The sequence below is a fragment of the Protopterus annectens genome, chromosome 3.part1 (assembly GCF_019279795.1).
Source record: "Protopterus annectens isolate FY-2018-M chromosome 3.part1, PAN1.0, whole genome shotgun sequence".
Classification (NCBI taxonomy): Eukaryota; Metazoa; Chordata; order Ceratodontiformes; family Protopteridae; genus Protopterus; species Protopterus annectens.
This window is the reverse complement of record NC_056732.1, coordinates 1855812973-1855837284: the sequence shown is the minus strand read 5'-3', so window position 1 is coordinate 1855837284 and position 24312 is coordinate 1855812973. Positions and strand designations below refer to the sequence as shown.

Below are 24312 nucleotides of genomic sequence, written 5' to 3'. Positions count from 1 at the left end.
TCATGTCATGGCATTAGAAACCTAATAAAATTTGGAGAAATTAAACCAAGGGAAAACACAGTGGTGGCTTTCCCATGAGCCCTCAATAGGTTAAACTAACAGGAAAACTGGATGTGTGTGTGTGTATACAGACACATATACAGATATCAATGTATATATTTGTGTGTGTGTGTTTATGTATGTATATATAAATATATAAATATATGGATGAGTTCGTCTACCTACTTAAATGAATAAACTACTGGAAATGTCAACATGTATTCCTCCCAGAGGGAGGGTTTCAGAGAGAGAGAGATTCTCCTAGATCTGCTAGCTAAAGTGATTTTATCTGGGCTAATCTTGTTAGTCCTGACATCCTCTGGGTCAGAGATGGAATGCCAGACTTCACTTGAGCCTTCTGGATTATTTGTTTTTCATATGTTTATAGATTAGTACTAGGCTAACTGCCTTTGTGGGCCATTTTAAATCTAGCCAATTAACCCACATGAGAATCAATTCATGCACCTTGTTTCTATAAGGCAAATAGCTTAGCCATTATGCCAGCTCCCATCCCCCTCTAGAAAGTAAGGCATCTTTAAGTATGAAAGCCTCTGCATATCAGCTCTGATGGTAAGGAGAACAGAGCCCAGACTATAGTCTAGGCAACTAAGTCTGACTTGTGGCTTTGATTTTTTATTTTCTGAAGGATATGAAGACTGAAACTAAACTGTCTGCCAGTATTTAGTACTATTTGGTGACTTCAGTCCTCAGTGATTTGCCAGAAAACCAAACGTTTGTGAAGAACAGACAAGAAATATGTGGCAGAAATCTGGACAGTCTGTGAAAATCTGAAGGGTTGAGAGCATACCTCTCTACTTGTTAGAGTAAGAAATCTGGACAAAGTCATAAATAAAAGTGGGACAGAGGTTCAAAAAAGGGACATTTTTTAATTATTGCTCTTTAATGATTTAAATGATTTTATGACTTAATGATCTTTAATAATTTCCCACTAATTTGCCAGAAAATCACAATTTTATGAGAAACGGACCAAAAATATGAGGCAAAAATCTGGACATTCTGCAAAAATCTGTACAGTTGAAAGATATGGCTGGGAGGCTTTGCTCACAGAAACGAATTCACGCAGTATAACATTAAAGTTATCCTGGTAGTGGGAGGTTAAAGCTAGATGTGCTAGCCTATCTCATTAAATATTTATACAAACTCCTCCTTTATGTTATTGCCTCACAGCATTAGCTCATGAATATTAATCACCTTAGAATCTCTGTGTAGGGACCCAGTTCTCAGACACACAGGAAGTATCTGCTTGAAAAAGTTGGGACACCTTTTGCTTTTTTTCACAGAATTACTTAGACGGTTTTTTTTTGGTTTTGTGTTTTGACTGTCCCTCATGTGATAAGCCTTACAATCAACAGTTTCTTGATTTCCTGAACGGTCTGATTCATCATGAAGCTGGAGGTGAGATCTGAGCTAATGAGAACCTGCTTTCTGTAACAACTTGCTTTTTTGTTGTTCAGATCTGTGGCAGCAGGCCTTCTGTTTGAGAATGCTGTAGTTTGTGCTGTTGGGTTGGGATGAAGCTGTAATAATGACTTAAGGTCTACAGAAAACAGCAGCAGAAGAAACATGTTTATGTTCAGGTGAATAATTTTCCATTTTTCTTTCTGAGAAAAATAGTACAAAGATCACAAATCTGAACCTAGTTTTGGTACAGCACAAGATTTTCATGCATGTTGGGATTTTATGTAACAGCACTCATTAATGGCAAGCTGTGTTTATTCTTCTGGACCCAAAATGTAAAGGGCAGCGTGTTAATGTGGTCCTGAGCTTAGAAGGTTGTGTTAGTGGGGAAAGAACCAGGATTGTAAAGGTTGAGGAAATAGCTGCCTAGTACACTGAGAGATTTGGTGGAAGCAGACGCGTCGTGCACTTAAAGCTTAAGTGGATACTCATTTTCTCTGAATGATTGCTTGCTTTAAAGCAGCAATGTGGCAAAAAATAATAATGAAGTGTGCTGTTTCCCTTCTAGTAGAAGCTGGTTTTATTTTCTTCTGTAATACTTTTGTTTATGAATATTTATGGTACAGTAAACATATCAGATTAAATAAATACATTTTGACACTGACCACATTCTAAAACAGTGGGACTGTTCTCAAGCCCAAGTTCTGGTACCTACAGAGTGCACACTAAGGTTTTGGGTAATGGCACTATCGCACAGCTAGACAGACAGACAGACACACTCTCTCTCTCTCACTCACACACACACACACACTACAAACCAGAAAACATAGTTTTGTTGATGTCTGTTCTGTTATCAGGCTTATTTACACATAAGCTTGATTTCTTAATTTATGTGTATTTGCAAATCATATTTCTGCATTTTTGCCTTTCTTGCTATGTTTGTGAAGACTGATACAGACTACATAACTGAGGGCAGAGAGTATAAAATGGTGATCATCATATGGGAAAATGGAGAACTTTTATATAATTTTTAGTGTTGCAGCATAAAATAATACAACACCATCAGGTGAATCTGTAGTAGAATGGAAAGAACTGTAGGATGGTGTAAGTAACTGGAAGGAATGTCTTTATATTTTAATTGCCTAGAACTGTGTTGAACAAGTTCTATATATCTCACTTTCTCCTTTGTGCTCCATCTTCTTGTACCTTTCAGAGTAAAAGCCTCTACAAACTGTAGGTCTGATAAAATGTAACTGCTGCTAGTATATAATAAAGGCCTCTTTTGTGGACTGGTCCACAGTAGCTTGATTCCAGGAGGCTATGACATAACCAGGGTTAAATCTCTATAAGGAACGTCAGGACTGGGTAAACTAGTATGTGTGAGAATATACTAGGCTGTTTCTGAATTCTTGGGATTCTGTGTTAGTTGCAGTAATTAACCAACTCATAAATGAACTTGTTAATGGCAAAGTAACTTGCAGTCTTTCCAAACCTTGGATGGTTTAGGCAAAACCCATGGAGTGTTTTATTTTGGGAATTGTTTTTCTGAAGTTAACTAAAGTTTTGGAATGATGGGTAAACAGTGTAGTAAGCAGAAACATGATTTAATGATTTCTTACATTTAGGCAAAAATATCAAAAAGACCCTGCAAGCCAGAGATTTCACTCTAATTAATACGTTAAACCTCCTCTGAACGAACTTCTGGAAAATGTGTGTTGTAGCTATACGGCTTCTGAATGCCCAGTGGCAACTTACTTTTTATAAGTCTTTTGAAGCATTCATGCTAGTGAGCTTTGACTTTATTGGCAGGAATGCCTCAATAAAGCCTTGTAAAATCTAAGATGTCAGTGGCCATGTAGCTGGAACACTTGCATGTACGCCTTAATATGTCATTTGCATATTTCCCATGGGTCTCATACAAAAGAGTTTTAAGGTATTTCAATAGTAAATACCTTTCATTATTATAGTCACACATCCTTTTTAGCTTAACTTTTCTTTTAGGTTGTGCACAACTGTTTTCAGATTATCAGAGTTTTGGCACTCCCATCTCCTAATTTATAAAACTAAAATATCAACGTAAAATATTTTAAAATTTTGCTGTGATTTCTATAACAATATTATAAACACTGCTGAGAAATGAAAATGACTTGCGGCTGTCCGCCACATGTACTTAGCTGCTAAATTTTAACACTTCTAACCTTTTGCTCTGTATATAACGTCTCGTAACCCAGTTACTGTTCATCTCTTCCTGTTTGAATTTTGATTTTAGATATTCTGACTTTTCAGCTTTGATTCTTGTGCCGTGTTCATGATTTTTATTTTTTTTTATGTATTTAATGTATTTTTATCTGGAGCTTTTCTCCCTGGGCCTCCGCTGAAAATGGACCTGTGTCCAGTCGGACTTTCCCGGTAAACAAATGTAAAATATAAATGACCAGAGACATTCCCATAGTCCTTAAACCAATGTTTATTTCCTCATGTGGCTTATCTGCTTCCTACTTCAGCTTTTACTGTTACAATGTAACGCACTTAAGAATGTTTATATCAAGTTACAGATACATCGGTGTGCTGATGGAATCCTTCTGTCATTAAAGGCTTTGTACATTTTGGACAAGTCATATAATAGGTGTTTTAAAGGCCCACAAACTACATTGCATAGTTAGTATAAGAAAGTAACTGCATTACTCTATACATGAAACTTAATCATATTTAGAGCTTGATTATATACCTCCTGTAAAGTCTTCTATATAGGTCAGTGGTTACTTTTTCATATTCCAGTACAATTACTTCCTTATCCTGCAAATCTCATGGAATGGTTCATGTGCACATTGCTATGTACTATTTCATACTCCAGTACAATCATTTATAAAGTCTGCTGTACACATCAGTGTTATGTATAAACCATCCTTAACCTGTGTATCTCGCATAAAGTCTCCTGTACACCTCAGTGCTAAGTATAAACCATCCTTAACCTGTGTATCTCACGTAATGTCTCGCTAAGTATAAACCATCCCTATCCTGTGTATCTCACATAGTCTCCCCTACACCTCAGTGCTAAGGATAAACCATCCCTATCCTGTGTATCTCACATAAAGTCTCCCGTACACCTCAGTGCTAAGTATTTCATAAACCATCCACATCCTGTGTGGCTCGTATAGGGTCTCGTGTACAGATCGGTGAATGCTGTTTTATACACCAGCCTGTAACTTTATCTTGTGTATCTCACATACAGTCTCCTTTACAGATCAGTGCTTATTGTTTTACACTTCAGTACAGTCACTTCTGTTTCCTGCTTATCTTATATAAAGTTTTCTCTACAGGTCAGTATTTACTGTTTCATACACCAAACAGTAATATTTATCCTGTGGGTCTCTCAAGCTTGCTTTACATATTACTGCTTAATATTTCATACATCAGTAGGGTCCCTTCCATATTCTTTGTATTTCTTGTAAGGTCTCTTTTATACAGGTGTATGATTTCTGGTTTGTGTCTCATGTAAGGTCTCGTGTGCAGGTGTATTGTCACTGGTTTGTGCACTACTATAGTCACTTCTTTATTCTTTATATTTTCTGTAAGGTCTGTACAGATGTGTCATCAGTGGTTCATGCACCAGTATGGTCACTTCCCTGAGGTCAGTGTTTAGTGTTTCATAGAACAGCACTGTTATTTCCTTGTCCTGCTTATGTAATGTAAAGTCTCACATATGATTCTGTGTGCACTGTTTAATACACTAGTGCATTTGTTTCCTTATCTTGGGAGTTTCAGATAAAATGTTATGTACAGACTGGTGTGTATTGCTTTATTCACCAGTACACAGTGACTTGCTTATCCTGCATATCTCATGTAAAGTCTCTTAGATCAGTGCTTACCATTTTATTATAACAGTATAGAAAGTTCATTGCACTGTATGTATCACTTTCATAATTATTCAACCAAGAATGCCTGTGGCTGATGTCTTACTTATTAGTTTATAGGTTTATGCATTTAATTTTTTGTTTTGCTGTGTTTAATTTGATTCACTGGTAGCACTGTACTGTTAGGTTGGGAGGTGAGTATTGGAGCTGGAAACTTGTCATTTATCCATCATGTGTATCCGCCATTCAGTGAAGTGTGTGTGTGTGTGTGTGTGTGTGTGTGTGTGTGTGTGGTGTGTGCATGCACACAAACACAAAAGAATTCTGGTCAAGTTTTATTAGCAATTAGTAAGGCTGCACTGAAATGCACAGGGCTTATTCTGAGGTGTGTGAAATCCTATGGACCTAGTGGCTAAGACTGATCTGTAGTTGTGCAGTATGTAGGTCATTTGTGTGTAACTGGGTTTGACTGCCGTCTAAGGCAGCAGTGCATATTAGTAAGGCCAATTGCAGTTTGTATACTAACTGGTACAAGTCAGTGAGTGGGGGGGTCACACCAGATATTGCTGGTTCAGTTGCACATAAATATTGACAGCATTGCTACAGGAATAAAAGCATGTAGCCCGTATCTGCCGCACCGAACATGATCTGTAATTTAATTTATAAGGACAGAGGTGATGGTTACTTCACTTTTATTCCTGTTTTTAATGTAAGGACACCGATAATTCAGCAAGAAGCAGTTTAAACGTTCTTCTGGGATGGGACGATCCCCAGCTTAATGAAAAATTCCAAGTCAGGTAATCATTAATTTCTCCAAGTCTTTTGGGTTTCTCATTCTGTGACGGGAATGGACCTCATTCCTAAGTCAAAGTCCATGAAATTAGTCCTGTTTCAGTCTTTAATGTTAGCCAGAAGTGCTCTTCGCAGCACCCGCAATATGTCCAGTAATGAAGACTCCTGCAGTTTGTACAGAGTTACATGTGTTGGTAACACATGTAAGTATATTTGTAAATTGTTTTTTATAAGACCCATTGCAACTACTACTAGTACCGGAACCGTCTGGGTATCTTTCTTCCAGACTGGCCTCATTTCTGCCTGCAAAACCTGGTATTTTATGACTTTATGTCTCTCTCTCTCTATGTAAGACGCTGTAGTCACTGGCTGTAGCAGTTTCAATGATCAATAGTAAGACACTGTAGTCACTGGCTGTAGCAGTTTCAATGATCAATAGTAAGACGCTGTAGTCACTGGCTGTAGCAGTTTCAATGATCAATACTGCATGACTCTGCTACAGGCCCCATGAAGGCTCAGTGTCTCTCCAGTCTCCAATACTACATTTGTCTGCTACATGACTCTGCTACAGGCCCCATGAAGGCTCAGTGTCTCTCCAGTCTCCAACCTACAATACTACATTTGATTGCTACATGACTCTGCTACAGGCCCCATGAAGGCTCAGTGTCTCTCCAATCTCCAACCTACAATACTACATTTGTCTGCTACATGACTCTGCTACAGGCCCCATGAAGGCTCAGTGTCTCTCCAATCTCCAACCTACAATACTACATTTGTCTGCTACAGGCCCCATGAAGGCTCAGTGTCTCTCCAATCTCCAACCTACAATACTACATTTGTCTGCTACATGACTCTGCTACAGGCCCCATGAAGGCTCAGTGTCTCTCCAATCTCCAACCTACAATAATACATTTGTCTGCTACATGACTCTGCTACAGGCCCCATGAAGGCTCAGTGTCTCTCCAATCTCCAACCTACAATACTACATTTGTCTGCTACAGGCCCCATGAAGGCTCAGTGTCTCTCCAGTCTCCAACCTACAATACTACATTTGTCTGCTACATGACTCTGCTACAGGCCCCATGAAGGCTCAGTGTCTCTCCAATCTCCAACCTACAGTACTACATTTGTCTGCTACAGGCCCCATGAAGGCTCAGTGTCTCTCCAATCTACAATACTACATTTGTCTGCTACAGGCCCCATGAAGGCTCAGTGTCTCTCCAATCTCCAACCTACAATACTACATTTGTCTGCTACATGACTCTGCTACAGTCCCCATGAAGGCTCAGTGTCTCTCCAATCTCCAACCTACAATACTACATTTGTCTGCTACAGGCCCCATGAAGGCTCAGTGTCTCTCCAATCTCCAACCTACAGTACTACATTTGTCTGCTACATGACTCTGCTACAGGCCCCGTGAAGGCTCAGTGTCTCTCCAGTCTCCAACCTACAATACTACATTTGTCTCCTTTTCATTAACTACTGTATCTGGTTTTCTTGTGCCTATTTTTTGGACTGTTGGTAATGGATGATCCCATGTGATGCAACTTCTTCATTTTCTATGATGCTTTGTGGTTCATTTTTCCAGTGTTTTTTCAGCCACTTCAATACCATAATGTTTTGTACAATCTCCAGTGCCACAGCCTTGCCACATTATTATGCCTTTCAGTATACAGTCCTTCTGCCATTACGATATCACAACCAGGAACAAGATGTGCGACTGTTTCAAGTTTTGTTTTACAAAACGTACATGTCTGTTTCTCCCACATGTTTGGTGGACTTTTTAACCAAAGTGTATGTAGTCCACTATCTTGTGCCACCAATATTAACTTTCATCATTTGGTTTAAATTTACCTGTCCTTAACCATACCTGCATTTGATCCTAATCAGCATGAGATTGCTCTAAGACTTTTCTATACTTGCAAATATATTTATGCATTTCCACATTTCTAGCCTTTTCATCTGATACTTTACATTATATTCTTTATTTTGTTTTTTGGCACATTTAGTTGCTGACTGATTTTTATCTACTGTTGGTTTGATTTCCATTCCTGCTTGACACCAATATGCTTCCGCTAAACTAAGCAGGGAGGTCATCTTAGACTTAGACTTATTCTCCTCATGCTTCAAAACTTTCACTATGTTTGTGTCTTGTGAGGTCAGCCAATATGTATGCAGTCCTAGGATTGCAGATCTATACATGTAATAAATTTTGGGGAGTCCAGTCCCATACCTCCAGAATGGGAAATACATAATCTTATGCACTGATTTTATAGAAGTCATTTGATGAGCATGAAGCATCCTTCTTGTTTTCCTGTCTAATCTACCCAACACCTTTTGGGGCCAGTGACTCACTCCAAAACTGAAAGTTAGCTCAAAAAGAGCAAATTGGTTTAGCATCATAGGATGTTACTAGGCTACTGGCCCTGAAGCCCTTACAAGCCTAGCCAGGAAGTTAGCCCATGTTCGACAAGTCACCGGATGCATCTGTCCAGCAGGGGCACAGGTGGAATCCCAGGAGTGTATTTTCTATTCCCCATCCAGTTATCCAGGTTGTGCTTAAAAAGGGTTAAGTTGATTCCACAGAAGGGGGAGTCTCTGGGACACAAATCTGTCCCTCCACAAGTCCTGTTGATGTCACAGACCAGGTTGAGGTCACGTGTGCGGGTTACTTGAGTGGAGCTTGACTTGCGGATATGCAGCATTCCCATGAGGATGGAGTCTGAGATTGCTTTGTATGCCAGACAGAAGTCACCTCTGAGGAGTTTGTATGAGACTTGAGTAGAGGGATAGAGCTTTTAGCTTGTCTGTTTATACCTTGGACTTTGTTTCTAGATGTCAGTGCTGTTTTCATTATTAATTTAAGTCTTCTAACATATTCCTTACTGAGTTTTATTCACATTTGTTCATGTTTTATTGCTGATCCTTTATCAGTTCCCAAATATTTATACACTCCCTCTTGCTCAAGTTCTTTTATATCACATTCTTGTCCCAAACCGATGTTTTCTTGGTGCTGCAGCTTTCCTGCTTTAAAGGTTGCTTTTGCACACGTAACTAGACAAAATGACATTCTTATATCATCTGAAAAGGTTTGACCACTTGCAGTTGTGCTTTCAGATCCTCATCTGATGAACTATACAGTTTTAAATCATCTACAAAAAGAAAAGTCTTTACGCTTTGTCTTTTTCTGGAATCCAAATTCTAGCCATGACCTAGTTTGTTAGACAGCTTAATGGGTTAAGTACAAGACAAAAGAGCAGCAGTGACAGTCCCTCTGGAATATCCCCTTTTGAATTTTTATACCTTGAATAATATTTTGTCCTTTATCCTGGCTTAACTGCATACTGGATTGCCACAGTTTCATGGTCACTGTAATGTAATCGATCAATATAGGGTATATCTTCTACATTTGTAAGCACTCTTGATCCATGAATGTGGGGTATTGTTGAATGCTTTTTTGTAGTCTATCCATGCCATACTTAGGTTTTTCTCCTTTTTACAGTTCTCCATTATGACATTATTTATGACTTTAACAACAAATGATCCTTTGTTTCATATGACTACCCTTTTGTTCTATTGCCATGATTGAGTTTTCTTCTCAATGACTATAAATGTTGGCATTAATTTCAGTGTTTAGTTTATAAGTCACCAGAAGGCAGCCTGTTGGTCTATATGTTTTATGATAGCTTGCAGGTTTGCTCTTAAGTATGAGTATTGTTTTTCCTGTTGTTAACCAGGCTGGTGTCTGTTCGGGGTGTGCATATAAATAACTCTTACTCATGGCTAAGCCTTCATGTAAAGGTGATGATAATACTTTTAGCCAGAAGATGGGAACTGCATCTGGGCCTGGGATTTTCTAATTAGCAGCTTTTCTTAACTTTGTTCAATGTCTCTGGCTGTTACTTTTATCCCATTTCATATCCTGTACCTTTAAACTTCTTATTCTTTCTTTTACTTCTTTTATCCATTTAGCATTTTTAAGTTCCACTGGATCTTCATAGATGTTTCTCCAAAATGTATCTGTTTTTTTTGGGTGGTGGTTCAAATCCTTTTGCCTTGTTTCCCAGTTCTCTATAAAGCTTTCTTAGGTTCATAGATTCATATGTGCTTACTAGGCTTAGCCATGCATCCCAAATCTCTGACAAGTTCTGATACCCTTGATATGTGTAAGCAAGGGCTTGGAAGATGAAACATTTAAAAGCTGGGTCCAGGAAATGAACCATTTACAGGTTGCCTGTGTCGATTAGAGGCATAGGTACAAAACCAGGGATGAATTTCCTGTTCCCTATCCAATTGTCCAAGTTGCACTTCAGTTGGGTTAGGGAGGAACTCTGCTTCACATGAATGGGAAGCCTGTTCCATAGAGGAGGTAGTCTCTGGGAAACATAGCTGTCTCTCCAGCAGGTCCTATTTGTATCAGAGGCAAGGTGTTCCCTATCCAGTTGTCCAAGTTGCACTTCACTTGGGTTAGGGAGGAACTCTGCTTCACGTGGATGGGGAGCCTGTTCCATAGACAAGGTAGACTCAGGATACATACCGGTCTCTCTAGCAGGTCCTGGTTATATCACAGGCAAGGTTTAAGTCTTTAGAACAGGAAATTCTGGTGCTGTTTGATTTGTGGGTATGTAGAGGTCCATCAGAGTGGGGTCTGACCATGAACTGTATGCCAGGCATTAAATCTCCCCGCAAAAGCGTGTAAGAAAAAGGGTACAGGGAAAGGGCCTTGAGGCGGTCTGCATAGGACATTTTACTTAAGCCCTGTATTCTCTTAGTGAGGAACCTCTGTGAATGTTCTAATTGTTGGATATGCCTGGTTACGTACTTAACAAATGGGTCATTGTCCTCAATGATAGGTCTGATGAATGCCGAATACAGTTTAACAATGACTTCCTTGGACTTAAACCTTACCTTTGTTTATAAGTTGCGCAACATAGAATGATTTTTCTCACTACTGTAGACACATGATGGTCAAAGGCTAGATTACTATCTGTGTGTGTCCTTAAGTCCCTGACTACTGGGTCAACTCTAAAGGGTGTGTTGTCAATATGAGGGTGGATGACTTCCCAAAGGATACTGTTGTGCATTTCTTAGCATTTATTTTTAGTCCATGTCTCTGATCCTAATTGTTTGTCTGTATCATCCCTTCCTTGAGAACGTTTGCATCAGTGTAGGATTCAGTGAAAACTCCTAATTTGCAATCCTATGCAAATGTAGTCATCCAGAGACCATAGACATTGGCATTGACTTCGGAGAAGTAAATACCAAAAAGGAGTGGTCCAAGGATTGATCCCTGAAGGACTCCACTTGTGAATGGCCTCTTTGTAGAGTTACACTCTCCAATTCTAACTTCCTGGGCCCTGTCTGTGAGTCAGTTGACTATCCACCGTGTGACATATAGGTTTTGCCTGAGTGGGGTATTGTGTCGAATGCTGTGGCCAGGTCAAGATAGGCAGTGTGAACCAATCTGCCCTCATCCATTGCTTTGGTTACCTTCTCAAAGAAGCCCACCAGTTAAGTGGGCATGACCTGCCTTGACAAAATCAAACTGGGTTGGGTCCAGTGTCTGAAGGTTTCCTATTATATCACTGTTGATCATTTCCGTGATGATCTTTTCATGGCTTTACATATAAGATTAGTGAGACTTATGGGTCTGTAGTTTCCAGGGTATGTAGGTGGTCTAACTTTGTTCCGAGGGATGACTGTTGCTGTTCTCCATTTGTGAGGCACCAAACCTATTTGGAGGCAACAGTTAAATAGCAGTTCCAGAGAGCCCAATAGGTTATGTTTCATGCTACTTAGAAGGCATCCTGGGATATTGTCTGGACCCACTGATTTATTCTTGGATTTAGCGAGAGCATTAAGAATCTATTTCCTAATGATAGCAGGAGGAGTTATATCTGATGGTATTTCTTGTGGGAAGGGTGAGGGGAAGAGACCGGTAAAGTTAGAGCAGAATTTACAGCCAGGAGGTTTGTTATTTCTTCTGGCTCAGTATAGCTAACTCAATTTACAATGAGTTCTACACACAATTGTGTATTGCCTTTTGGGTTATCAGTAAATGTCTTCATTTGTACTTTTTTATATTTATGTGCATATCTTTTAAGTTTTTTGCCTGTGCTAATGTTTTTAGTTATTTGCGATAGTGCTTGATAGATCCTGGTCTGTTCTGATACTGCACATTTGTTTTTATTACGTCTCTCTTTCTGAGTATTTTTATTGATCTGTTCCCTGTTCTGTACTCTTCTAACAGTGACACTTCTTGTCTTAATTGCTTTATCGTTTTTCTCTATTCGATGCTTCCATGATGGCATTAGATTTCTCCCCTTCCTTTCCCTTACTACCTTTTGTTCTTGTGGTAAGACTTTTATCTATTATTAATTTAGCTGCAGAGTAGTGGATCCAGTTTACTTCTGTTATATTGCAAGAATCTCTGCGGACAGTCCTAATTACTCTGTTCATTTGTCTAGTCAAACTTCTGACTTTTTGGGTTTTAATGACTCTCTGTATTCCATTTCTTTCATTGATATTTATGTCTGTCCATTTCTATTAAATCGAGCAACTCTTCTCTTAGATCATTTTCTTCTAAAGTGAGGGCACATTCTTTGTTCTCCCTTTCCTGCAGGCATTCCATAGAAAATTCCAGAGCATCTTCTTATGCCACTTTCTCTTCAGTTTCATCCTGTGTCATCCGTTACTCTTTCATATGGAAACTCAGTGGCCTATCACTTCAAAACATTGATTGCATAAGAGTTGCCACAGATTCCTGTTCCTTCTCTTGCTGTGCAACTCTAACTGAACATTTGTACTGGTTTTCTGTGGAAGGCTCCAAAGTAGCTTCATATGGCAACTGATCAGATGATATGGTGATGTCCTATCTCGCCTTCATTCTTAGCAGGTTGGGTTCGGAACTGGTCCTCGGCTCTGGCTCATCCTTATACAAAAGCTTGAGGTCTGCCACTAGCTCGTGGCTAAAACCCTATCCCATTTATGCACCACTACAGCTCCCCAGATCTTGTTTGCTGCTAAACAAGATCAGATGCTCTTCCTAAGTAGATTTTTCTGCTACATATTTTGTAAAATTACTAGCTTTTTTCCATCTGTTTTATTGTAGCTAATTTTTGACCAGTAAAGTGTTACACCTTTTTCTTCTGTTATTACTTTTTGCCATCGTCCTTTCCGTAAGGCCTTTCTTCCCCTATCCTGGCTTTAAACTTCTTTCTGAAAAGCCCGTTTTAGTTAGATGATTTTTCTTCCCTTTTATTTCCTTTCCCCCCTTAAATGTAGCCTAGTTTGTTTAAATTAGAGAGCTTCCTTAGCCCGTTTGACTTGGAGGGCTTTTCCTGTTGTTTTTCCTCCTTAAATTCTTTGAGGCTAGCTCATTTGAGTTAGATGGCTGCCTTTGCCCATTTAAGTTAGAAGGCCTTTCTCTTGGTGTTAAAACTCGATAGTAGTGGTAGAATATGTATAGCTATATTTTTCTGTCTAGTTCGTTAGCTGCTTTCCTGTTGTTGTTGCTGGTTTGTCATGTCTTCTAAGAATTCTAAGGAAGCAAAACCCTCTGGGTTTAAAAAATGTGTCAATTGCAGCCAAAAAATGTCTATAACTAATGGGCATACCATTTGTATGTACTGTCTTGGAGAGGTACACCTTCAAGAGTCCTGTGCCATCTTTCACTCTTTTAGTCACAGGGTGTTATTAGAAAGAAGCAATCAAAGAAGATCAGGGTCCTTCAAAGTCAGGCCCATCCCCTTCTTCAAAATTGGACAAGTCAGGGAAAAGGTCCTTATCTTCAAGTGCTCAGTCAGAGCCATCTAAAAAATTACCTAACGTTTCTTCTTCGACCCAAAGGCCATCGGGCACGAGAAACCTTCTACCTTAGCTCCTTCAATTTCGGTGCCATTGGAATTTCATTTGCGGAGCCAGTCCCCTGAATTGGAACCATTATCCCCCACTCTAAGGTCTCCATTGTTACACTCCTCCAAATCTCCTGCTCCCTCAGCTCGATCTTCCAGGAGCCTGTCCGATGATGATGTGGATCGTGTGGTGCAGAGGCTCTTTAGCACACCGGCGCTTGCCAAACTGTTGTTGGATCCAACCCAGAGGGCTTCGAATCTGACCCTTTCACCATTGATTCCTCCTCTGATCCAATCTTAGACCTTGGAGCCAGAATATCCAGAAGTGATTGTAGTGGAAACGTCTGAACTGAGACCTATCACAGGATCTTCAGGTACGATTATTCCTATGACTTCATCGGTTCCATCCAAACTAGAGGAGTCTAGGAGCTGACCCTCTCCACTCGGGTCCAGGGAGGGGAGTCAGATCAGACAGTTGTCTGATCTGAACTTGCCTCTCAGGGCATCTGCTCAAAGCCTCAGAGCCAACCCCTTGGTTCCGGGGATTCCCTCTGCTTCTTTGAAGCCAGGAGATTCCTCTGACCAGGGGCGGGGGGCTTTCAAGGTGATGAGAGTGCTGTCTTTACAGAGAGGCCCACTCTCAGGTTGGGACATTCTTCCCCCAAAGGCACTGGTGTCTGTCTTGGTGCCACTGCATCCGCAGAGACATGCAGACCCTAGGCCTCAGGATGCCCCATTGGGTGACCCCCTCTCTTCTGAAACCTCTCCAGAATACCCTTCTGAAGACATCCCTTGGAAGAGGCTATGTAAGAGGAAGCATTTACACTCCTCAGAGGAGTCTGTCACATCAGATACAGACCTTGATGATTTGAAGGAGTCCCCATGGTTGCCCTCTGAAGATGTCTCCCTCACAGACATCCTCGAAATACTAAAACAGAGAGGCGGCTGGAAGCCCATCAACCCTTCTGAGGAGGAGTCTTTATACCTGAAGGCCTTTGGATCTCACCCTTCCGCCACTCATGTGTCTCTGCCTTTCAATGAGCTGATAGACTTAGTTTGACAAAAGGCGTAGGCATCTCCAGACTCAGTGGAACCGGTTCCTGATAGGCCAAACAAATTCATCACATCACCTACAGATGTAAAAGAGCTAGGAGATGCCCTCCAAGGATCAGTAACTGAAGGGGTATCAGAGAAGGTTTCCTGTCAGCTCTCCACATTATCAGTAGTCACCTCCTCCATGAGGCTCATTTCATATGCAGTGGATGGAGTGAGCAGGGCAGCGGGTTGAGGAATTTCCGTAAGGAGACATTCCTGGATGCACTTGTGTGACTTAGCGGAACCCTTTAAATCGTCTTTTGTGAACGCCTCTAGGTTTTTCCCTACCTACCAGACCTTATCCAAAAGGTCAGAAAGGAGGAAAAATGTGGTTTTGAAAATCCCAGAGAGCTTTCCAGGACACAAGTGGTGATTATTCCACCAGGAGCAGAGTGGGAAGTGCTAATGGAGCAAAATAGAATCGCAAAACCAGGGTGACAGGGAATCTTTCTTTGGTAAGCCCTTTCAGTGCTCCTGAAAGGAGGCCCGCCTGTCCACCTCTAGAGGCAGTCGGGGGCTGCTTGTCTTTGTACCCATCAGCCTGGCTAACAATAACAAAAGACAAATGGGTACAAAGCATCATGCCTAGAGGTTACTCCAGACCCTTTTCCTTCCCCATCCCAAACACAAAAAACTTACCAGACATTCCACCCAGCCAAAGAGAACAGACAACTCTAGAAATACAAAAGTTGCTAGACAAAAGAGTCATACAAACAGCCCCCGCAGACCAAATAGGATCTGGAACTTACTTAAGGTACTTTTTAGTTCCAAAGAAAACGGAGGACTGGAGACACATCCTGGATCTCAGCAAATTAAACAAATCAGTAAGAAAGTCAAAGTTATGGATGGTAACACTGCAGTCAATCCTCCCCTTTCTGGGACAGGATGATTGGATGCGCCCTATAGACCTCCAGAATATGTACTGCACATAAAAATGGGCAGGCAATCCAGAGTCATTTGTGCTTTCAGCTGGAAGCCAATCCCTACCAGTTTTGAGCTCAGCCCTTTGGCCTCACTAGAGCCCCCAGAGTGTTCAAGTGTATGGCAGTAGTAGTGGCTCACTTGAGATGGTTAGGATTCTGAGTGTTTCTGTAACTAGACGACTGACTCCTAACTGCCACCACCAAGCATCTACTTTCCAAAGCAAAAAACACTATCTTGCATCTCTGTTCTCAGCTAGGAATCGCAATAAACTCTGAAAAATCTGCCTTGTTGCCATCTCGGTGTATCGTTTTATAGGAGCAGATCTAGATACAACAAATATGATGGCAAAACTTCTCCCTGAAAGGGTTCAAGTCCTAAGATGTCAGGTCCTAAACTTTTTTTCCAAAGAAAAAGTACAAGCAAGAACAGTCTGGTAGCAGCGGAAACTCCAATTCCATTAGCATGTCTGCACATGAGAATTCTCCAGTGGCTACTGTTCACTAAGTGGTCCATGCAGGAACTACCCATGTCAAGCCAAATTTTGATAACTGAATCTGGCAAGAAAGACCTTTGTTGGTGGCTTCACCCCACTCGTATCACAGTAGGTCGACCCTTTGTTCTTCCCCAGCCATTAGCCACAGTGACCACTGATGCTTCTCAAATAGGGTGGGGGGCATTATCTGGGAAGGACAGTCCAAGGCGCTTGGCAGGACCACGAGGCCCATTTGCATTATCAATGTCCTAGAGATCGGAGCAATGCTTTTAGCATTGCAGACATTCCAGGACTCTCTTTCGCTAGGAACTATTGCAATACAGACAGACATGTCAGTTGTGTAGTACATAAAGAAACAAGGAGGAACCAGATATTTTCCCCTTTGTTGGGAGGCCCTGAGAGTATTGCAGTGGGTGACCTCTTCCCAGTGCTTTCGGGTAGCAATGCACATCCCAGGGAAATCTAGCGTGATAGCAGACAAACTCAGCAGAGCTATTTTAATGACTCACGAGTGGTCCCTAAAACAGGAAGTGGTGGAGAAGATTTTCCACAAATGGGGCCAGCTTTGCTGCAACCTTTTGGCACGTCCATAAACACCAAATGCAGCAACTACTTTGCCCTGATCCCCCCTCCGGGGGAGTCACCAAGGGATGCACTTGTCCACGATTGGCCTGCGGGTCTCCTTTATGCCTTTCCTCACTTTCCATTGATACCCAAAGTCCTGCAGAAAGCCAGTCACTTGGGAAGGAACTTGATACTTCTCCCCATACTGGCCTCGTCAAATCTGGTTCCTCTTCCTGTGGCCTTATCTCCAGGAGGAGCCATGGATTCTGGACCCAGTTCCAGACTTCCTGACTAATGCATCGGGGACGCTCCACCCGTCCCTTCATACCCTTAAGTTGACAACTTGGCTGCTCCAATTCCAACCATAGCTAGGCTCCCTAACCTTTCTCCATCAGTAAAACATATCCTAATCTCATCTCATAAGGCTTCGATGAGAAAGTTTTATATAGAAGCAAATGGAAAAAAGATTTTCTTCATGGTCCTTGAATAACCACTTTGATCCCTTCTCTGCCCTAATGGCTTCCATTCTTGAATTCTTAGCAAAGCTGTTTAATGAAGGGGCAGCTGCAGCTACTATTTGAGTTTAGTTAGCAGCCATATCTAATTTCCATTTAGGTGAAACAGGTCCCAGTGTGATGTCCCACAGACTTTGCAAAGCCTTTCTCAAAGGTACTCTTTTTATTAAGACTACTTATTAAGATCCCTCCACCACCGTGGGACTTGAATTTTGTCTTATCCCGTTTGATTCTTCCCCCTTTCCAGTCTGCATTGTCCTGTGATCTCAAGTATTTGACTTGGAAAATGATTCTTTTGATAGCTATTACCTGCTAGAAGAGTTTCAGAGCTGCAAGCATTGTCAATAAACCCCCCCACATGCTTTTCCACAAAGACAGTGTATCCCTACGAACAAATCCTTTCTACCCAAAGTATGCTCAGAATTTAACCTGAACCAGTCCATAGAACTACCATTTCCCCGCCAACTATGACAGCAAGGCAGAATATATGCTACATCAACTGGATGTGCATAGACAATTACTTTTCTACATACATAGGACGAAAGACTTCAGAAAAATCTGACCAATTATTTGGTGCTCCTGTGTCTGAAGTCGCACATTCAAAATGGTTGTCAGATTGTATTACCTTTGCTTACCAATCTCAAAACAAAAAACTTTCCCATAAAGTAAAAGGTCATTCTACAAGAGCCATTGCAACCTCTTCTGCCTTTTGGGTGAGTTGTGCTGCAGCAACATGGGCAAGGCCACATACCTTTATCACTCATTACAAAGTTGATTTGGCCTCATTGAGTCCACTGTTCTGAAGAATATTCTGCCTTGAGCCACCCAAGAAAGATGGTGCTGGAGACACTGTCCCAACCTGCTAAGAATGAAGGCGAGATAGGACAACGTCGCATAAAAAAGTTATATACTCACCATAACGTTCCATGTGTGTTGTCCATCTCTCCTTCATTCTTGCATCCCACCCTCCTTCCCCCAGCCCTTTGCTCCTGGAAGAGCAAGCTGATGTAATTGGCTGTTGATGTTCTCTGACCTTCTTGATTGCGCTATTAGGTATATAGTAACCTTTATTTAACTATATCTGCAAACAAAATGTGGGGAGCTCTAGTGGTACATGATGGGACTAGGGTTTTAGCCATGAGTAGTGGAAGACCTCAAGCTTTTGTATAAGGCCAAGTCAGAACCGAGGATCAATTCCGAACCTAATCTGCTAAGAATGAGAAGGCGAGATGGACAACACACATGGAACGTTATGGTGAGTACATAACGTCTTTTTTCCCGCTCCACTGGTTTCTTCTTAATTTGGGGATCCATTGCTCTATCTTGCTGTGATGCTATCTGAGTTAGAGTTTCTAGACTAAATTCTTCATTCCGCCGCAGGTAATCCATAACTTCAGTTTCTATTTATTTAACTTTGCCATTACTAGCCCTCTCTTCTACTTTTCCTCTGTTGTTGTTTTATTTTTTGTGTCGTAAAATTGTCCATGTCTGAATACCTTTGCCTGTATTTATCTTCAAATATATCTTTGGTGCTGCTCTTTTTGCATTGACTAGTATTGCTTTCTCCTTTCCATAAATATGGCACCATATTAAATCTCTTTTTCTTTCCCATGTCCATGTTTCTTCTTCAGATGTCTCCTGCTCCTCCTGTTTCTCCTTAACTTGGGGACTTGTTGTTTCATCATTCTGTGATGTAACCTGACTTTCTACACTAAATCCTTCACTTCACAAGTATTCCATAACTTCAGCTTCTATTTTTTAACTTTTTTACTAATCTTTTTATCTTCCCTCTTTGTGATCTTGTTTTTTTTTGTGAATTTTTCCAGATCTGGATGCCTTTTGACTGTATTTCTCTTAAAGTATCTTTAGGGCTGCCTTTTTTGTGTTGATTGATTTAGCTTTCTCCTTTGCATAAATATTGCACCGTATCAAATCTCTTTTTCTTTCCCATGTCCATGTTTCTTTTTTATACCTTTCAAAAGTTTCTAGATTTTGCTCTTTATATTTTTGCACTTCCTCAGTCGCTTCTTTTTCCAAATGGCCAAAAGTTTCTTGGCCTGTATAATGTTGTTCATAAGTCTGTTGTATTAATTGACAGCAATTTTTATTTGAAGCTTCTGACAGTTTTTCTTGAGTATTTTTCCTTTCCTGTAATTTCTGTCTAAATCCTTCTTTCTATAAATTCAGGGCTTCTTGCATAATAGCAACAGTACATAATTTCATTCTTACAGTCTACGGTGGTGGTGCTGCGGTAGCGTTGTCGCCTCACAGTAAGACGCTGTCCGGTTCGATTCACAGCTAGAGCGTCTTCTGCATGGAGACATGCGTGAATGGGTGTGCCTTCGTTGAAGGTTGTGCGTCAGGGCTGGTAACCCGGCACGTAAAAATAAACTACCAATCATTAGCGGACCGGAGTTCCGGAGTTAAAGCCGAAAGACACAAACAAACATAATTTCATTCTGATCCATCTTATCAATAGCCATCTCGGTCATCTTTATGACTCTCTTTTTTTGGCCTATTGTGATTTTTGTGCACTGCTACTTCCTTCTACACCAGGGGGGCCATCCTCCCCCTGGGCCTGGCCTAGCCCCATTGTAAGAATGTTTCAGTGTTTTGAGGATTCTGCACTGTCATCTGTTCCAGTCCTGGCACCAGTGTACTTACCACGATTAGGTACTTTTTTTTTTATCCTGGGTATTGTGTATCCAGCTATGATATATGTATATAAAATACAAAACCAAACATCACAAAGATTTTGTGCCAAATGATTTGATCTGTAAGATTATTTTAAATGTTATCTTGTTAACTGTTTGTTTAGTTGCAAATGATAATTTCGTAACTGTTTGTTTGTAAAATTTAAAAACTCACTGAGGAGCTTTTCTCCCCGGGTTTCCACTGAAAATGAGCCAAACACTCCGTTGGACTAACCCGGTTAACAAATGTAAAATAAAATAATAAATAAATAATAAAATTTGCTCTGGCATTTGGAATGCTATGTAAAATACAGTGTATATGTACCAGTTTTGTCTTGGTGATATTTTGTGAAAAACAGCATCTCTCTCTCCATTCAGACTCCATTTGCCTATCGATCTTCATCCACGATGCATCAGTCCATCTCTCCATCTGGACTCCATTTGCCTATTGATCTTCATCCATGATGCATCAGTCTATTGATCTTCATTCATAATACATCAGTCTTTTCTGAAGGTTTCATTTAGGTATGTTGGACAGCCAAGCTTACCTTTGCTGCAATCTGCTTAAAGTTGGGACCTTACCTCTTGGACCAGAAACTCACAGGCCTGTGGTCTAGTAAACATGCTGTTCATGACGATTTTGCCATATTTGTTATTTGGTCACAGTTCTTGCTGTTGCCCACCCAGAGACAGAAAAAATGACTAAGATTCAGAAAGAAACTGGAGCATGACAGAGCCATCTGTATGATGCAGAAGAGTACAGACTGTAAGGTCATAAACTATTGTCCTCTCATTGGTAATGTACTTCATTACTGTGTCAATGCAGTCCTTGAGACTCTCCGTAATCTGGTCCCTCTCAAGTCCTTCAGAGTTAAGATGGCTCAGGATCTGAAAATAATCCAACAATTTCCAGGAACAGATTAGGGGATCAGTACTATGTAGCCAAATAGGATCATTATAGGATCTTAGGATATACAAGGCAATTCTGACCAGAGGCTGTGTGTGCCTTGCAGTACCCAGCCCTAGGCTCCACCACCTTATGTCCAGAGGCCGTATGTGCCTTGCAGTACCCAGCCCTAGGCTTCACCACCTTCTGACCTGAGGTCACGTGTGCCTTGCCAATACCCAGCCCTAGGCTCCACCACCTTCTGACCTGAGGTCACGTGTGCCTTGCCAATACCCAGCCCTAGGCTCCACCACCTTCTAACCAGAGGTCAAGTGTGCCTTGCCAATACGCAGCCCTAGGCTCCACCACCTTCTAACCAGAGGTCATGTGTGCCTTGCCATTACCCAGCCTTGGGCTCCACCACCTTCTCATCAGAGGCCACGTGTGCCTTGCAGTACCCAGCCCTAGGCTGCACCATCTTCTGACCAGAGACTGTATGTGTGCCTTGCAGTACCCAGCCCTAGGCTCCACCACCTTCTGACCAGAGGCCATGTGCTCCTTGGAGTAGCCAGCCCTAGGCTCCACTACCTTTTACAAGGAGGTTGATGCCTGTGAGTCTTGCTGTAAATTTAGGGACCCCCATCCAAATGTCCTAGTTATATTTGGAAGATGGCATGGTAACCACATCAGTGGACATGCTGGGAAACTCTATACCTGTGCAAGAGGCGGTACTGTTTGAAGAATCTTTCTTTCTCTCCCCATGTTTTGATGAAGGTTGAAATCACTGATTCTGGTGTTGGCAGCAGGATTTGATTTGTTGAGGAAGACGAGGTCGAGAATAACTAGATCTTTAGAAATACAGTAAGTGAGGCACAGGTCTGCCTTCAGAAGCCTAAATGACATACTAGTACAAAGATAAGGATTCTGTTCTGGTAGTTAAGGTTTTTGATGTCCGAGACCCCATTTTTTTAAAGAACCTCTGACTTTTCAAGTTTTTTTTTTTAAATATGTGTAGCCACATATATGCAGAAGGGTGCATTAATATTCAATAATAGGTCTGACTAGGGCAGAATACGGAGGCACAGTGACATTCTTAGTTTTAGTAGACATGCCCTTGGCTCAAAGGAGAGGGAATTATCAACCCATATGCCCACATCTCCGATCACTAATTTGTATGGTTGTGTTTGTAGTGAAGTAGAATGCACAATGTTTCAGATTCCTGAAATGGATAATGCTACATTTCTTGGCAATCAGCTTGAGGCCTTTTTCTGTGTCCAGGAGTTGGCTTTAGTTAGTTTGTTTTGAAGAATGTATATATCGAAAAGGAATTTAACAATCACACCCAACTTACAGTCATCAATACACTTCGTTAACCAGAGGTCACAGTTTTCAGTTTGAAGATCTGAAAAATAGATGCCAAACAGAAGAGGGCCCAGCACTGATCCCCGAGGAACATCACTAGTCATATTCTGTCTGTCATGGGAGGCTTCATCCACTCAGACAGTGTGTATGGTCTGTCCTAAAGCCGGTTGGCTATCCCATCTTACCCCATAAGGATTTATGTTTAAGGCCATCAACTTATAAACAGTTCCATCATGTGGTATGGTGTCAAATGCCTTGGCTAGATGAAAGTAGGCTGCATGAAAGATGCAACTACCATCATTGTATTCTTTGGGACGGTCACTCAAGTGGTTAACATTCAGCAAGCAGGACCTGTCATTTACAAAGCCAGCTTGCAATGGGTCTAGCTTAATCAGGTTTTTAATGTTATATTTATGAGGTCAGTAATTAGGGTTGCCACCTTTTCAAATGGCCAAAGTTGGACATTTTCGGGACACACATCAGATTTTACAGGCCGACACATACCCACGGTCAGTACAAAGGATAGAACTTTACTTTTTTGCCTAAATTAAAGCTTATTCTTGTAGCAGTTTAGTTGCTTATTCTGTTTCTTGTAACATTTAGGTATTTTACATACAGAAATAACTATTTTATGAAACTATTACATGAAATAGGGGACATAATTATGTCCTACAATCTCAGGACATTTGCCATTTTTAATATTTTTGGTCAGGACACAACTGCCCAAAAAAGGGACTGTCCCTCGCAAAGTGGGACAGGTGGTAACCCTATCAGTAATCATGCACTCATAGGCTTTACAGATAAAATTCATAAAGCTGATGGGTCTATAGTTACCTGGGTCTATGGTGGCTCCTCCCTTATTGAGAAACATTATTATACTAGTGTGCCAGGATTCAGGGGACAGAGCCGATAACAAAGGTTAGGTTAAAGGGTTTGAAGAGGAGATCAAGTGCATATGTAGCACTCTTTATTAGTCAACTTGGCTCATAGGTGTTTACTAGGCTAACAACCACAAGGGCCTTTTTAAGCCTAGCCATGCATCCCAAATCTCTGACAAGTTGTGATACCCTTAAGAAGTGTAAGCAGGGGCCTGGGAGATGAACCATTTACAGGTTACCTGTGTCAATTAGAGACATAGGTGCCTAACCAAAGATGAATTTCCGGTTTCCCATCCAATTGTCCAAGTTGGACTTTAATTTGGTTAGGGAGGAACTCTGCTTCACATGGATGGGGAGCCTATTCCATAGCCGTGATAGTGTATGTGGTCTGGGCCCTTGGAGTAAATGCTCTTGGTTTTTGACAGTACATTTTAAGAGATTGCTCCTAGGTGGTAACAGGGGGAGGGGGAAGTGACTCAGGAAAGGTTTGTGAGGGAATGGTAGTTTTTCGGGGGAGAAATTTGCTACAGACTTGTTAACCATTATATTTGCAATATCCTTTGGATTCAAGTTGGAGATACCATTATGGAGAAGCTGATAGCAGTCTTTTTTTTTTTTTTTTTAAACAAGAAACATCTTTAGTAAATGATCAATTATAGCATAGCAGTCATGTATTTATATAAATGAAACCATATTGACATATCTTAGTTTCAAACATTATGCATCACGTACAATTTACTATGCAGTCATTTTCATTTGAACATTACATAGCTCATTTAATTCCTGCCTTCCCTTAAACCTAATTCCTCCTCCAGAACATTGTTCTGCATGTATTATTCTCACAATTACTACTTTTTTGTGTGTACTTTGCTCCTACCCTTTTCTAAACATCTCACTTTTTGTGTTCTTCTCTCTGTTATTGTATTCACTACTTCTAGTGCAGTT

General features: G+C 40.9%; 1 protein-coding gene across 1 annotated transcript in view; it reads left to right on the top strand.

Moving 5' to 3' along the window:
• Positions 1-1282: 1282 nt before the first annotated feature.
• LOC122798766 (zinc finger protein 2-like) overlaps positions 1283-24312 on the top strand; it is a 262365-nt gene continuing 239335 nt past the window's right edge. Inside the window, exon 1 of the mRNA XM_044067877.1 lies at positions 1283-1455. Within this exon, the coding sequence (XP_043923812.1) occupies positions 1444-1455 (12 nt within the window). The 5' untranslated portion in view covers positions 1283-1443. The remainder of the gene's footprint in view (positions 1456-24312) is intronic.